This window comes from Pipra filicauda, unplaced genomic scaffold (genome assembly GCF_003945595.2).
Source record: "Pipra filicauda isolate LSUMZ 115617 unplaced genomic scaffold, ASM394559v2 scaffold14_size4853619_pilon, whole genome shotgun sequence".
NCBI classification, from domain to species: Eukaryota; Metazoa; Chordata; class Aves; order Passeriformes; family Pipridae; genus Pipra; species Pipra filicauda.
This window is the reverse complement of record NW_024103985.1, coordinates 4746335-4763518: the sequence shown is the minus strand read 5'-3', so window position 1 is coordinate 4763518 and position 17184 is coordinate 4746335. Positions and strand designations below refer to the sequence as shown.

At 40.9% G+C, this 17184-nt stretch overlaps 1 protein-coding gene across 3 annotated transcripts in view; it reads right to left on the bottom strand.

The window, feature by feature from the left end:
• Positions 1-17184, bottom strand: part of TXNRD2 (thioredoxin reductase 2) — a 30780-nt gene that overhangs the window by 13241 nt on the left and 355 nt on the right. For all 3 annotated transcript variants that reach the window (XM_027733043.2, XM_027733044.2, XM_039378920.1), the window contains exons 2-11: positions 16762-16830; positions 16124-16180; positions 15377-15521; positions 14988-15062; positions 14060-14138; positions 13054-13116; positions 12481-12551; positions 9350-9369; positions 8880-8971; positions 7549-7723 (exon numbers count right to left, since the gene is read on the bottom strand). In XM_027733043.2, coding sequence (XP_027588844.1) covers positions 7549-7723; positions 8880-8971; positions 9350-9369; positions 12481-12551; positions 13054-13116; positions 14060-14138; positions 14988-15062; positions 15377-15521; positions 16124-16180; positions 16762-16830 — 846 coding nt within the window. The remainder of the gene's footprint in view (positions 1-7548; positions 7724-8879; positions 8972-9349; positions 9370-12480; positions 12552-13053; positions 13117-14059; positions 14139-14987; positions 15063-15376; positions 15522-16123; positions 16181-16761; positions 16831-17184) is intronic.

Here is a 17184-nt window from a genome sequence, read left to right as displayed (position 1 = left end):
ATATAATAGCTAAGTAACTTCTACACTGAGAATTTCCCATGAACATTGACTGAATGGCACTCAATGCTAACAGAGTGTTGTGCATACTTGATGACAAAAATTATTCATAATGCTCTTCAACATTAAACATTCCTAAGTCCTCTTTTCTTGTTATCTGAACACACTTATCCTAGAGCCTTTTTAGTTCCCTCAGTTTGGATGACAAACTGTATCAACTTTGCTCTCAAGTCCTCAGTGCTGAGTCAGTTAGCTCAAACTCTGTATTTGAGCTATTTCTGTAGAGTTTAGAAACAGCATTTTAAATGCATTTAAAAACACATGAGGCAACTCCTACCAAGCCTACATTTTATTACATCTTCCCTTTCCAGTGATGTCAAATTATCTCATCTCCAAGAAACATACTTCTGTCGTGTTTTCTGCACAGTTACCACTTAGACCACTGAAGTCTTACCATTACACTGAGCTTTCTATCGAGTATTTCAGGAAGCAATTTCTGACCCACAAGTTGCAATCTTAAATCCTATGCAACTTTTCAAATGCATTTGATAGTCAATAAGCACAGTGAAATAACCAGGTACCCCCAAAATCTGCAAGGATGCACAGAGTCACATAAAAATGTTTCCTGAATATATCCAAATTAAGGACATTTGCTAGCATTGCATCTATTTTGAAGGCTTTAGCTGACTGTGGATATCTGTCCATTTCTAGGTCTCCTTTGCGTGAGTCACGGGCTGTGTTTGATGTTAATACAGAGCTATAGCAAAGCAAAACAAAAAGGGAAATGTGTTCTCATTAGGAAAACAAGCTCTTTGATGTTAATGTAGGAAATTATTAAACAAAAGGAAAACCTGGCTTGTCAATACAGACCTAATTATATGTAAACATATGATTCACTGCTTTCTACATCTGCCATATAGGCAGGCCCCTCAAACAATGTCCCATCTGAGTGCCCCTGTAAAGACTCCTGTGTATGAATTTCATCTGGAGAAACCAACACTTCCTCTGGGAGCACTGACTGAAGCTGTCGGCACTTGGCTATCTGTCTGTCTTCCCTCCTCTTGTCCCCATGGGATGCTGATCTGCTGTTCCTTCTCTGCCCCCTGCTCCCCAGTCCTGATGCTATCAGGCAACAAAAATAATAAACCTCCAGGACCTTATCTTGGCTCGGATGTGAAACAACTTCCTACCGTTGTATTTCTTTGTGTATTGAGAGTAAAGCCTGGGTATTCTGCAAATGGACAACTAATGGGGTTTTCTAGTTTCCCCTTTTTCCTGCCAGGCAGAGCCAAGAGAAGAGCTTAGCACGCAATGGCAGGCACTGAAAGAGGAAAAAAAGAAAAACTGTCAATAGAGTCACTTAAAGACCTGTGACAACAACAGATGAGTTTATCAAATCTGCAGGATAACACTTAACCTTTCCATTCCAGTCTATTTTAACATGTGTACAGCTTGGTATTAATAGCTAAGAGTTACAAAAAAATGTCCTGCTACTCACAGTGCAATTTCTCTCTCAATTTTACTGCCTAAATATTATTTCTGAAAGCAAAAATGAAACTTTAAAACACTGAACTGAAGCTTTATTGGCCTTTAGCCCCACGCTGGCCCACCTCCATAAGTCAGAATTACACTTACTGATCTTGCTTCATCTCAAATCCAGTAGGTTAGGGTCATGATTAGACAATGTATCTTGTGAAGTTTTAATGCCAAATTCAGGAAATTCTGATATTTCCCAACATTCACTTACATGTATCATAGAATCAATTCTCACCATTTCTTAGTAGGACATTCATTTCATACCCACAACTCCTCAGTGTTTTTACATCTACAGCTTCAAGAAAGCACGACTTTACAGCTTGTTTCTAAGATCCAGAGGACAATATCTATACCAAATCCTGCCAAGGACACAACCCCATCCTTCCCCTAAAGTCAGCACGTGTGCTTTTACTTGATGATGTCCCCTGACCTGAGACTACCAAAGAATAGGAGTCTATGATTGTATAAGACACAAGATTAGATTTAGCATAATATTTTAGCAAAATATTATGCCAGACATTTAGAAGAAAGGTCCAATGAAATCTTAACCTTAAAAAGGTTATCTGCCTCCTGCACTTGTTACACATCATAATCTCACCTTTAATAAACCCATACATTTACCACACAGCTGTGACAACCACACACATCCCTGCTTTCAGTGCCTGTCCCCATTAGCTTTTAACTTTAAAAGAAAAACCAGCTTTTTGATCTGTTTTTGTAAAATCTAAGAGCACGGCTTCCTAAGGGGGCTTTTAGCCAGTTTACCTCCAGGGAGTGCCAGGAGAGTGGCTGAAGCACCACCTCAGATGTTTGCTGGGCTGGCTGTGTTGGGATGTGGCCTCTCTGTGCCATCCCCTGTGCAGGGCCCTGGGGTCACACTCACACACAACAAGGGGGAGGCAGTGGCACTGCTGTGACCTCCAGGGGAGGGCCTTCAACAGTGGAGACTGACACAGTTAAACTTGGAAGAAACCAGAGGAATGGGCACAGCCAGGTAAGGAGCAGCAGTAAATGAGTGATAGCATAGTCTTGCATCCTGTAAGACTTCCCAGGGTGATAAAGGTGCAGCTGACAGCAAAATTTTATAATGGGTCTTCCACAGTTTCTTAATCACAGAAGTTGGAATGTCTGTTTGCCTCCCAGCATTTGAAAAATCCAAATTGGAGCCAACCATACATTTTATTGCAGATGGCCACTGTGAGGATACTGCAGGGTGACAGGACAGCTCTTCTTAAACAAAGCTTAAGCCCAATAGTCTTCTCCACTTCTTCCCTACACATATCGACACATCACAACTTTATCCAATCTGACCTCAGTTTGACCTTAATCAAAATCTCTGTGTTCCCAGTCCTGGTGCTGTCTCTCACCTTGTTCTGGGTGCCTGACATACTCCCCAGATTAGTTTCAAGACCACTACCCTTTCCTGCTTCAAACGTCTCCTCAAAGCCACAGGGTGTTCACTAAAACACAGCCAGCTGACAATGGCTAATAAAGACCAATTCATTGTAACTACTGTTCAGATTACAAGAAAATTCTGACAGGAGTAATACTAAGTAAGGTAAAAAAAAAGTTCAGGACTCATATCACATTGATAGCAGCGTGCACAGTTCTACAAGGAAGCTTTTGAACTTTACATCCACTACTGATAAACTTCCAGCACGCCTGCCACAATCTGCAAAGAGATGTGGCCCTCAGTCAGTGCTGGGGCAGTCCCTGGGCTGTGCCAGGTCTCTCCTGCAGCCCTGGTGAGGAGCAGAAGGGCCGTGGCAGCCACGGTGTCCTCAGCAAACACCCACCGTGCCCACCCTGCACAGCTGATGTTCCTTGTGTCTGGAGAGGTGTCAGTGTGATCCCATCGAAACCAACCCCAACAGCAACTCCAGCTGACATGCACCCAAAGGCAAACCTTACAGCAACCAAGGGAAAACCTTACAGCAACCAAGGGAAAACCTTACAGCAACCAAGGGAAAACCTTACAGCAACCAAGGGAAAACCTTACAGCACCAAGGGAAAACCTTACAGCACCCAAGGGAAAACCTTACAGCACCCAAGGGAAAACCTTACAGCACCCAAAGGCAAACCTTACAGCACCCAAAGGTAAACCTTAAAGCACGGGACAGACCTGTAGCAGTTCCATTTGTTTTGTTCTCAAGCTCCTGTACAAGGTAAAGTGGGCTGGAAACATTTCCTGAGGAGAAAGCTACAGTTCACTCTTACATTAATTCTCCCATGTCAAGCCTGCTTTAACCAAGGGTTTTGTTTCAAAGGATGGCTCTGCAATCTCAAAAACCAGCACCCAACCACCATTCCCTTTTGACATAACCTGTATTCTGCACAAAATGTCAGGAACTATACTGGTTTCAAGGAATTACTTTGGAGCATTTTCCACCATTTTTTATTTATTTATACCACCATTCAGGTAAAGGTTAGCCATCACCTACCAACTTAAATAGCACCTTAGTGCTGAAATAGTTCTCAATCCAAAACCTTCTTCACATGCAGATTAGAGGCAAAGCCTACAATATAACTTCTCCCTAATGTGAGTAGGTGATTTTTGTAGTTACAAGCTGGTAAAATAAGTAGCACAAAATAAGAGTTACACTCAAAGTTTATGGGGGGGTTAAACAAATGAAGGGTCTCTGTCAATGCAAACAAATGACCAGCACATTAAAAATAGCCTTGTTGAATAGTCTGACTGAATGTCATTAAAACTAGATATTGGGGGAACAACTAAAAGCACTGGCTGATGTAATGGGAACGACAATTTTCATTACAATTCCAAAAACCATATCTTACCAAGACAGTAATGAATTTAAATTAATAAGAGAGACAGACATGGGAAGCTCAGAACAAAGACCCAGCAAACCACATCACATTAACAGTTGTCTGAGATCAACCAAGGTGCACTATTTTTCACTGAATAGTTCAAAGGTTAAAAACCGGATAGCAAGATTTTGTTTGCCAAGACAAATCTAAAGCCCATCCCCTTTTCTGTATGGCCTGCAGGAGATCACAGCAATATTTTACCATATGGGACTTTTCAAAGAAAATCTCCAAACAAAATTTCTGTTTCCCTAGTTAATCCAAACCAGTGTGGTTGTAAGAGTTGAAGAAAACTACTACTAAAAAAAAAAGTTATGTACTTAACCCTTTGTTGATACTGAACAGTGAGGATCTTATTTAACTGCATGACAGAACAAATCCACCAAATCTGCAGTGGGACACAAAGGACGATCCCCTCGACAGCACGAGCTGTGCAACCCCTGAGACCCTCCAGCTCCACGCTGAGCTAAAGCCAGTGTTCTGTTTGGAAGCAAAGCTGATGTTGTGTCAGACACACTGGTGTTCCTCTGAGCTGACAAATGCACTGGAACTTGGGAATGGTTGTTCCATTGCTCTCATCAGGGAGAAAACTCTTTTTGTGAAGCTAAACTTAAAATCTGCCACTGGTCACTGCTTTTTTTGTTGACAGTTTGCCAACACACAGCCTCACATTCTCTGCAAAACTAATTCCAGGATTTTGGAAAACCTGCTCAGTTAAACCATCAGTTCAATGTTGCTCCTCTACACATTAAGATCCCATCAGAGATGGTTCTTTCTCGGTCTCTTTTCTAAGGACTTTGTGAATAATCAGCTTTCAGTTCTAGCAGTGATCTTTTGCCATCTATTGCAAATTCCAATGGCAATATTACTCACCAACTCTTTTTATACATTAGCTATTTGCAACTGCAGCATTCAGCCCACAGGTTTCAGCCCCTCAACAGCTGAAACAAACCCACCCTACAAAGCCTGAGCTCCTGCACCTTTGTCCTGCAGCTCAGCACTTGCAGCTGTTTCCAGAGGTGTCCATCCCTTTTCCCTGGATGAAGACCCCCCTGTTCACTCTGGACATGCACAAATCTACCATTGCTTTGCACTCAGGTACATGAGGCATCTAACAGAGACATTTTTTGTGTGTCCTTAAGGGCAGGGGGAATACTAGAGAACAGGAAAAGTTTATCTGTTCTTTTGTTCACTGTAGAACTGAGTCTCAAAATCTTATCATTTCAGGAGAATTCTCAAGAAGCAGAAGACAGCACAGGCAAGACAGAAGGACGTTACTGAGCTAGACAGGCAGAATCAAATAAAGGTCAAGAATGAGCTCTTTCACTGAGCTGGAATATATCAGTATGGTCACTCAGCAAGGTATCACAGCTACATGACAGTACCCTACAAAAGCTTTGAATTGAAACTTTTAAATTACATTAAAACATATCAAAATGAGATTTCTTCCCCCCCCTCAAATATTTCGACTAGTTAAAAAAAGCTGCTAGAAAAACAAAGAGGGCACTGTGCCTGCTTTTATTGGCTTATCCACACAAGCAGAAAATCACACATTCCAAAAGCAGAACAAAATTCTTCACAGAAAAAAATGTATTTTTTTCTATAGGCTTACATTAAGAGATAGCACTGTAGCTTATCAAACTCAAACTATGTCCCACTGCCAGTAAATATTTTTAACATTGTTCACAAAATCCTACTAAAATTCCACAATGCACTTACAAAAATCAAGGAATATGTGGTATGATTCAGGCTACAATTAGTTAACAATAGCGGCTGCTTTTTAACTAACTCTCCAAGCTGATTTGCCTCAATCAGTATTGTAACTGGCACATCTGCAGACAGGAAATCCTCAACACCACCGAGTTTCCCAGCCTATTATCTGAGACACCTGGTGTGGGTGTGTTGATACAGAGCAAAACAATGAATCATATGGACTGCACATCAATTAACCAGCTTTAACTGTTAATGTGTGTAATCCTAAAGGGTGGAGTGGCAATGTGAACACTAAAAGAAAAGGCAACACAAACCCCCTAAACCCTCAAACTATTCATTTTGCAGCTTCTAAATATGGATTGTAACTCAAATCTATGACAAAAATTATAATACAGGTAGTCCCTCTATCAAATTAGTGAGTGGACTCACACTGCAACAGTCTATCATGCAACCTTATTCCATTATAATTAACACCAAACAGAGATTTCTTTCTTATTATTTCAATCTGATAGCTCTTCTTTCCATCAAAAGTAAAAAAGACAAAAGTAAACAAATTGACTTGTCATTGCACATGTTTGACTCCAACTCAGTGTCCTTTTCACAGGACCATAGAATGGTCTGGCTTTTTTACCAGAGAGCTTGAGAAAATCAAATACAGCATTTAGAAACCCTCTTTTTGGAAACATTCATCTCACCTCATGAATATTATTCTACAATTTTTAGGACTGTCACATCTCCAGATAGCATAACCTTGTTTTTTGCTCTTGGCAAGCACTAGTCTCTTTGATGGGTTCTGGTGAGAAGAATCCATTATCATAGGCTGTTTCCACAGTTTATAGAAGCCCATTGCACTTTTAAGAGAATAGTAGTCACAGTAAGGAAAAGAAAACATTTGTCAAAACAACCAACCTGCTCTCTTTTGGGGTATTAGGAAGATATAAAGCTGACTTAACCAGGGAATCCTTAAAGGTTCCCTGCAGGGAGCTTGGATTTTTAGACACAGTCACTTCTCTTTCTCTGAATTGGATGATGGCAGCAGCAACAAACTGAAGCACCACAGTTTAGAAAAAGAAGAAATGGGAGGCTCTTAAACAGGGTAAATATGCACTTGTAGTGAATAGCTTCATGAACAAAACAAAAGCATGGACTCAGAGCACACAACCTGCACCCCAGAGCTGCTGGAACTCAAGTTCTCACTCTCCAGTAAAGGTGAGGAAGACCACAAGGTCCCCATTTATTGCAGCTCATGCAAAAGTAGTTACCATTGACTTCTTTCATTCACTGTAACTTAATGTGTTTTTAGACTGTAAATGAACAAGTCAGGCATGCCAGACAAGAATTAAACCACTCTCAATGTTTAGGTCACTAAGTATTTAATACACAGAAAAGTGGGGGCCTGTTTGGCCCCAGACAACATGAAGTGTCTTCATTTTCAGAATGGAAAGCATTGCAAATAAATGTTAAGGTAATCATGTTTACCTACTGCCCACATCACAGTGTCAAAGGAATCGGTTTCTTCTGTGCCCAGGTCAGTATTTTTCCAGGTGACTTGCAATCTGTTGCTCTCCAGTTTTTCAACTTTGGTTGGGAAACATCTCTTTAAAAATTTGGTGCCGTAAGATTCCATGTGCTCAGTTACTAAAGATGCCATTTGCTGTTAAGTAGGAAAAACAAATTATTTATCCTTAGATATATGACCTTTTTAATGTAAAACCCTCCTTCAGCTGTGTTCAGGAAAATCCAGTAAGTACAGTGTGCATTTCAAACATTCCTTGTCAATCAGTTACTATGCACTGCCAGCATATGATAATTTATGGAGCCACTACGACCTGCAACTCCATTCCAAGAGGCATTTATATCTGAATACTCCAATTATTTTCAAAAAAGTAAAACAGTATATGAATAGAACAGTTGCTTTTAAATCATTTGTTTTTTATACAAAACCAGCATCTAGAGCATTTTCTGGCAGTTTGATGAAAATTAAATACTTTCAGAAAACAATGGAAGAAAAATATTTCCCTTTGCCACGACACCTGACATTTCCCTGCAATGACTATGAATCACTAAGACTTCACGGAAAGTTCTCCTACAAAAAGGAAATAATGCTTTTGTCCTGAGAGCCTGTTTGAAATAATGCCACCCCACACTCAAGCAGTGAAGTGTCACATTGACAGGTTTATCCAAAGATGGCAGTGCTCTTGACTGCAGTAATTCAGGTTGCACTTTGTTAAAGAATATGTTTATTACTTGAAGGATAATATCACAAAACCACTCACAGAGAACAACTAGGTGCAAGCTCCCAGCTTACAGAATTTTGATATTAACTAATATGAAGGCAGCAGCAGGGCTGTGTCTCTTCAGAAACATGAGCTCAGGTGCCATCAGACTCGATGTGGCAGCAGACTGAACATAATGACTTATTAATACTTTATTACCTTTGGTATGTCTGCTGTGCTCTTCCTGCCCACAGAGGATCAGGTTGTCAGAGACAGCCCCGCTCTGAGTGTTCCCCAGTGCCACACACACTGTTCCCTGGGCTGGGACAGGGCTCAGTTCTGCACTGACGGGTGCAAATCCCAAGAACTGTTCCTATCCAATGTTCTGCACACTCATGCCCCCAATTTAAGGGATACAAGCTGCTGGTTTCAAGGAAGCTACTTCCACGTGGAAGGGGCTGGCACAACCAGGAGCTGTCACTGCCTGCTGTGGTGCTTGTCACTGCTGCTTCTAACAGCAACACTCCTGCCTCAGAAACTGTGCTCTCACACACGGAAATAACTTTCCTACACTGTAAGATATTCCATACTTGCCTGATCAAACCCACGAAGTGGGATACTTCTCATCATGACTGCAGTGTCCAGTCCAATGCCTGTCAGAAAACCAGCACACTCAAGGGAAACATCTGGTGAATCACCAGTTAGGGAAATACAAACAATGATGTCATGTAAACACAATATAAAAGGGTAGTATACAAGTGGGATTTTTACCTAAAGATACCAAATTCTTCTCACACAGACATCTTTAGCTTGCTTTTGTACTCAGAATAAAACTTGGAAGTCTTAGAATATTTTCCTCATAGTTAACATTGGGTTTAAGATCCCAAGAATTTATCCTCAGCTGACCTTAATTTCCATGATGCTACTTCATAGAAAACTATTACTATTCTCTCACCAACTCAACCATATGGCATCACCAAAGGAATTCCCTAAACTGAGCTTTCATAGGAAAGACAGTGATGCTGCTTATAATCATAGACCATCACAGGTTTTCCAAAGGATACAGCTGGCTCCAACAATCAACCTGTTACATAAAAAGAAAAGAGGAATAAAGCAGTGGAATGAGCTTGTGCATATTTTTGCACAACCAAAAGATTATTTTCTGAAGCACATATTTATAGAAACATTTTTACTGGTTTTTACAGCAGTAGCCAGATTAAATCCTAACTCTAATTTTCTCCCTTCATAACCTCACGATATCCTTATAGTCCTCCTGAGATCCCTGCCCCTTCTCCCAAGGGCATAAACACTCCTTTTTTTCCTGAGTTCCAGCCAAAGTTCTCTATTCAGCCAGGCCAATCTTCTTCTCTGACAGCTCATCTTTCAGCACATGGGGACAGTCTATCAAGTAGATTATGTCTTCCCATCAAGTAGATTACAGTTCTTATTACAGATTTTATTCATTGCTAAATTTCATTTTGATTTATAACCATCTGCTTTTTAATAATCTTATTTTTCCAAATGCCAAATATTTGCCCTTCCTGTCTCCAAACATTTGTGTACATAAATATAGAAAATGGGTTTAATAGATTTACCTAGACTGGTATTTACCAAATACATCCACTTTAGTTCTTAAATAAAACTCCAGCTCCCTTCTCTCCCCATATTTCACACCCTTTCAACCAGGAATATCACTGAACTTGTCCATCAACACTTTCAGTTTATGAGGTGGATCAGCTCTCCAGCACAGCAGTTTCTGTGCCTGTCCCCAGATGCCCTCTATGCTGCACATCCCTCTCTCTCCTGACCAGATCCTCAGTTCCCACCTCTGCTGGGGACAAAAGGCAGGATCCCAGTCCCTGCTCTGGAAGCAAAGGCAGGTCCCAGCAGCCAGCCATGCACACTCAGCTGCTGCACAGGCTGCCCGGGCTCTGCTCTGCTGTCCGTGTGTTCTGCAGACTTGTTACAACCCCACACTTTGGGCAGGAATCCCACAAAGGATTTCCACTGATAGCAGAGCATTTTGTTGAGTTTTTGAATGGGCTTTTGCCCTATGCCTTACCCTAAAGCAGTGTGCACCATGTCCCAGGGTAAGAGCAACGCTGTTACACCTCTGAGCAGTGCAGACACGGAGGCTGCTGCTCTGGGAGCCCCAGGGACTGCACAGTCACTGCAACACATGTTTTCTCACAAAAGACCCCAGATAACATCTCTCTATCCTACAATAAAAACACACAACTCTGAAGGTGTACAAAGAACAGGTTGAGCTAAAGCGATTAAAATCTGCTAGTCTGGGGTTTGTGTTTGGCAAACAATTTAACAGAGTGGGAACTCATTTTTCCAGCATTAGGGCATCTGATTCATGTGTGAATGGATGATCACCCCCTCCTTTGGCATGGAGCTCCTGGGCAGGGCTGCAAAGTGCCACGTGCTGCCCATAAAGAAAATATGTGCTGGAGATTCACAGGGAACAGAATGAGAGTATCTGCAATTTGGGCATATGTTTGCTCTTCTTTGTCATAAGATGAAAAATAGATGTCAGCTGGCACTTATTCATAATATCAGCACCACATAATTCAGAATTCCTTGCACAAAGCAGGGGGTTCCTGAGCACTGTCAGAGTCTAACAGAGAAGTTAGGAAAGCAGAGCCTAACATTGTTCACACCTGCTCAATCTCTCACTCATGCTCAACACATTTCAAAGCATCTTTTCTAACTCACTCTGCCAAAACCCTTCATCTCAGTAGCGAGAATTTCTTCCCATGTTTGTATATCTAAGGGACTTTTAAGTTGTTTAACAGTTTCCTTTTTTTTTCTAATATGAATAACTGCAGGACTGACAGTTCTATAACCTCCAGGCATGTAATTTGTAGCTGAGATATGTACATTTGGAGAGGGAGAAAAGAAAGAATAAGTACAACACAGCTCAGACTAAAAACAAAAGGTGTTAAACTGAACCTTGGGAATATTTATAATAGAAATAAATCCGACAGAAACAAACCTTTAACAACTCCCTCGTTCATTTGCTAAGACACAGCCTGATAAAGCACAGAAATGCTACTGTAGCCCCTGCAGGCTTATTTTGACTAAATCTCAGGAATGCAACATATAAACACTAGACTCCCACATTACACTGTTACAACTTGCATTAGCAGCAACTGGACAAAAGCCACATTTTCACAGAAACATCTTAGAGGGATAAATCTTATGTTTTGGTTTGGGGTTTTTTTGGGGGGGTGTTGCTTCTTTAAAAAAACAATTTCCTCGCATAAATCATGCTTTCAAAATTCAAGAGGTGACTGATATATTACAAACAACAGCAAATTTACTTTTTTTTTAAATTGTACCAAGGAGCCTTGTTTATCTATTTGATGTTTAACAGAGTGCATTTTTTATTCTAGAAAATCACCACCGTGAATGGCAACTCTGTTGTCTTTCAAAACCACCAGTATTACAGTCTGAAGTCTCTTTTTCTTATATATACTTTGCATTTTCTAGAATTGCTCAATAGAAAAAAGGAAGAATAGTATTATCTGACTTTCATGCCAGCAAATGTGCATTTCCTACCACAATGTTTTGCACCAGGAATTTTCTCTGTAGTGCAGTGTTGACTCGGAATCTTACTGTGCTATGGGCTGTAAAAAACAACAGCTATGGCGTTTTAGTATTTTCATTAAAACCAATATTTTAATACTTGAGTCAAACAATAGATTCCACAGCAAAAAAAAAATGGCAAAAGTAACCCAAATGTCTCATCGTATTTTCTTTCGTTATCAGAACCGCCACCACTTAAGAGAATATAAAGTTAAGTTGGAGTTTCCTCCCTAACCCAAGAGCACTTCTGCACACTCCCGTGGTGAGGAAGGGGAACAGAGCAGCCCTTGGTTAAGTCCATGCTGCCCTCTTGTGACTTTGTGTGTAATCGCTAGAGCAAACAAGTCGCCTCCACCTAACACGGTGAAAATTCGTATTTAATTTGATTTTAGAAGGGAGTTTCATAAGAGGAGGAGGGGGAAGATCTATGAGGTACTAATGAAGGTTGGTAGTGTGATGCTGATGCACAGCAAAGCACATTTTCAGAAGGAAAACAGAAATAAAACTGGTGTATAAAAGGCAATTTTGAACATTTTTCACCTTGCTATACAGAAAAAGAATGAAAGCCAGCATCTATGAAAGCCATGGTAAGGGAACTTACGTTTTTCCAGGAGATTCCTTTAACCAGAACAGGTCATCACTTGTGATTCCATACTGCAGTGCACCTGCAATCTGTGACCACACAGGTAAGATCCTGAATCTGCACCGTAAATCCTGGCAGCAAAAGAAGCTAACAGCAATTTGGGCTGTGTGGGCTGAAGGACAGCCAGCACACCAAGGGGAACACATCTGGGGTTGCCCAGATCTGTTATCCAGCCTCTGTCCCTGGAGATTTTCCAAAAGCCCTGAGCAGTGTGACCTGACCCCATGGCTGACCCCAAGCTCCTCGAGCAGGAGGTTGAGTTAAAGTTCCTCTAGAAAGCACTTCCAACCTGAATTATCCCACAGCTCTGAGCAACATCAACAGACTCAACTGATGCAAAGTGTTTTCTATGGAAATGTTTTTCTAAAAAGCTGTCCTTTGTATAAAGACAATTTTTCGTATGACAGGATTAAAAATTCTCTCACGTGTTACTTTATATTTACATCCTCCAAACATTCACTGTGATCTGAAGCCCATACAGTTACAAAAACCAGCAAAGCCATGGCATTGTCAGATGGAAGGGTAACTTACATGTGTAGGATACTTTGGTCTTCCTCCAGTAGCAATGACAATATTATCTGCAGTAACAATAGTCTACAAACAAAAACAAAAAAATCAAAATAAACCCTTTGAAATCCTTTTATCTGTCTTTAGACTTCATCTATGTACAAAGGAGTAATAAATGAGAAAGCTGGCACTACCATCTACTATTTGTAAGACATAATCAGCAATACATTAAAAAAAAGATGGAGATAAAATAAACTAATACATGCAGGAGTTTCTCCTACTCATTCTCTATCAGGTTTTGTTTTAATATTAACCTTGCAACTGTTCTTATATTGAGCAAGATTCTGATGACTACTTGGAAGCAACAGTTATGCACAAACAACAACTTTTTAAAACCGATTTCTGCTTAGGACAAAACACACCAAGATCACAGCAAGTCAGGCCCAGAGTTAAGCTACCTCAAAGGCAGCATGTTTTTAGAAAACCCTAGACATTACCCTAAAAAACATTTGCTCTCTCAAAGGGATATTAACTCCAAAAAGGTGTTAAAAATGCATGTTCAGTATTGTTAAATATGCAGCAGTGGCCAGCATTCCTTTATGTGACCCAGCTGCTGGAATCTGTGCATTCACTAGAATTGCCTCCCACACAGATTTGGTATTAGAAAGCTGATCACCCTTACAAATCACCTGAAGGAGGGGAACATCTCACACTGACCTAATGCTCCGAGGTGATGGTTCTCTTTACATTTCTGTGAGCATCAGTATGCCTGACCAAATCAAATAACATCTTTTGTCTCAGCATTTCCACCCACAGAAGAGCAATGGCATCTGACAGGCCAGGCCAAGGACTCAGCAGGCAACAGTCAAGTTCAGAAACAACTTCTGAGGTGGAAAATGCAAATTGCCCCCACCAAAACAACACTGTTTATACCCAAATACCTAAAGCAATTTGAAAAGGGCCAATCCAACTCCCAGCTGCCCTGAAACAGTTAAGTGATCAACAATGCAGAAGCAGCACAGCAGCTCACCTCTTTACCTGCTTTTGTCAAGCCACGGACCGTGTGGGGATCGGAAAAACTCCCTTTCATGTTGAAGTATTTCACCTTCCTGGAGAAGCAAACAGCATCAGCAGAGCACACGTAACAAACAACAGGCATGAAATACAATCAGCTACGTTTTCCATACTTGAAGTGCTAAAAAAGGCAGCAAATAGGCCTAGAGCAGTAAAAGGAACAAAGCATCTTATTTCAGGGGCCTCAACATTGGCAGCTTAATTCCACTTAATTCTTGTGTCACAGTTAGCTCCTCTATACAGCAAAGTAACCAACCTTGTAACACACTTTGGGATCACGTTATTGACCTCTTCAAACGACATTTTCCACTAGCTATAGCATGACTAGTACTATCTATAGCATCACTAATACAATGCTCATTTAAGAGCACACAAAAGTGACTCAGCAGGAGTCACAAGACTAGAACCTGCTCAGTTTTCTATTAATATAATTTCTCTATAAAAGGAACTGCATGCTGAAAAACTTGGAACCATTTCTGCACTGAAAGCAAAAAAACCCTTCTGCTCCAGCATTGTGTTATCTGTGGGTTTGTATGGCATAGAATGTCGGGGGACAAGATTTAAAGTATCTTCATAAACCCTGATTACTTCATATTAATGCAAAACCTCTCCAGATTAAAGAGAGCATCCCCTGATCACTGCACTGCAAGAAAGCTTTCATGTGTGGTCACTGTCAACCACTGCTTCCCAGAAAAGAAAAGGAAGGTGGGAGGGGAGGAGAACACTTGAATTGACAAGGGCACTTACAGTCCTGAGCAGAAAGGAGTCACAAACTCAAAATACTACCTCTAGTGAGAAACTTCAAAGGCAATTCTGCAATTCTACAAGGAGAAGAGCAGCTCCTTGACTATGGGAGGAAAGATGAACTTCAAAGACTTATTTACTTGTCTTGTAGTTGCACTCTGTGTCCCCAGTTCAAGGATTTCACATAATTCTGAACAGCTTGTGCCATCACAGACCTACCACAAAACAAGACATTGAACATGGAGTTTTCATTTTACAAATTCAGATTATGCAACTCAAAGATACAGGCAATTGCTAGAAATTAGGAATGTTCCACGGTACTTTTTGTTATGAAAATAAATTGTCAAGTCCAACATACCTGCCCTGAGAAACCAGTAAATACAGTTCTGTGTTTTAAACAAGGACCAAGCTAAAATTTCACATGCAAAATCCACTTCCCTAACTGTCCCCAAAAAACACCAACTGCAAAAAGTTGGTTATTGTTATGCATTTGCAGCACACAGGAGTGAAGATGGGCAGTAATCTTTACCAGGTATGATGAACAGGTTGGGCTATGTTCCAGCCATAGTGTTGGGCATCTTTAAGGGCACTCCCTAAAAGGGCTGCTTGATGCATAAGCTTTTTAGGAATGCAGCCAACATTCACACAAGTTCCACCAAGTCCCCATGTGGTTCCTTGGGAGAAGGAAAAAAAGAAAGAAAAAAAAGTAAATGCATCAGATTAGTGTAGCTTAATGCAACTGGGTTCACAGCAGTTAAAAAATTCTGAAGCAACACACAGTCTGTTATCTCCTAGAGATCAGTTTCTAACTTTGTTTATGCTCATTCGCTTTGATAAAAACCATCTCTGCATATTTTTCTTCTAAAATTCAAACCATCTCAAGATGTTTCTCAGAGCTCTGAAGATCCAGTCACTAATCATTCACATCTGCAGATCTTATTTTATACATTGTAGAAGAGGCTCAACATGATGCAATTCATAATCTTTAGAAATTGTAAGTAACATTTTGACAGAGAGAATATTCTCTTATTTAAGTCCAAAGTCCACTACAAGTGGTAGCATCAAACACTGCTACCAAGGTGAATGTGCAGGGGAAGCAGGAACAGCTGGGACATGCTGGAGGGCACGAGCTGTACTGCAAGCTGGGTTTAAAGACTTTTACTACCAGCAAAGCAGGCAGCTTTGGCCCCTTTGCTGTCTGGAGCAACCTGCTCACCTAGGCAGCTGCTTTACATGCATTTCCAGCTATTGTTACCCCATTATTTCTCATCCATACCTTGTGGGGAAGGGTCCACGTAATCCAAAACAGCCACTTTTCTTCCAAACTGAGCAGCTTTAAACAATAAAGCAAAATAAGGTATTTAGAGGAGGAAGAAACACACAAACCCAAACACTTTTAGTAGCACAGGTACAGATAAAGGGTACAGGAGGTGATGGCTGGTGTTTGTTACTGTCTAACTCAAGATACCAGACCAGGCACCCAACCAGCCTATGTAGTCAGCAAATTCTCCAGAAGACACTTAATAACCCAGACTAGAGTCTCCAGCTTCCACCAACCCTAAAAATGCAAACTGACCTCAGATGAGATGTTGAACAACACTGCAGGCTGTTGAACACATTACACTGAGATGCAAAGGGTCAAGGTTCTCTACAGCAGTTGAACAGTGAAATCAAAGCTTGTTAGATTTTCCCATGACAAGTGAAGAAATATTTTTTAAAAGGTTAACAAGAAAGCCAAACAAGATCACTCCACCTCAGGGTGTGAATTAATTTACAGATTAACCATATAGAGCTGAGTTAATGATTAATGTGCAGGTACTGTGTTTCTTAGAAAGTTTTAGGATTATCACTAACATTTCTCATAGCTTCCTTAAATACCACTGAAGCTAAACCAAGTTATTTATACATACAAACCTTCTTTTGCACAAGCAAGGCCTCCAGACCCTCCACCAATGACCAGAAGATCATACTCATTCTTCTTTCCTGTGAAGAGGACGTGAAAACAGAAGGAAAAGAGACGAGGAAGATGGGAGAGGTATGTAAGGGCGATATCAAAAAGCACGCTGCTTTTTACAGTTGATTTTTGCTGATTTGGGTTTTCTTGACTGTACTAAGGCAACGTGTTTTTTCACTAATCTATCTGGTCTGGTTTTGTGAACGAAATATGGAAAATGAAGCAACTCAAACGAAGGGGGAAAATAGATTAGATTTTGCACAATGTCCCCAGAAGCTCCTTCTGCACAATCAGACAGACGGAGCTGGGATCCACACAGGTCTCAGCACCACAGGGCCGGCCCTGACACGGGTCTGTCGGCGGGGTCACCCTCGAGGCTCCGC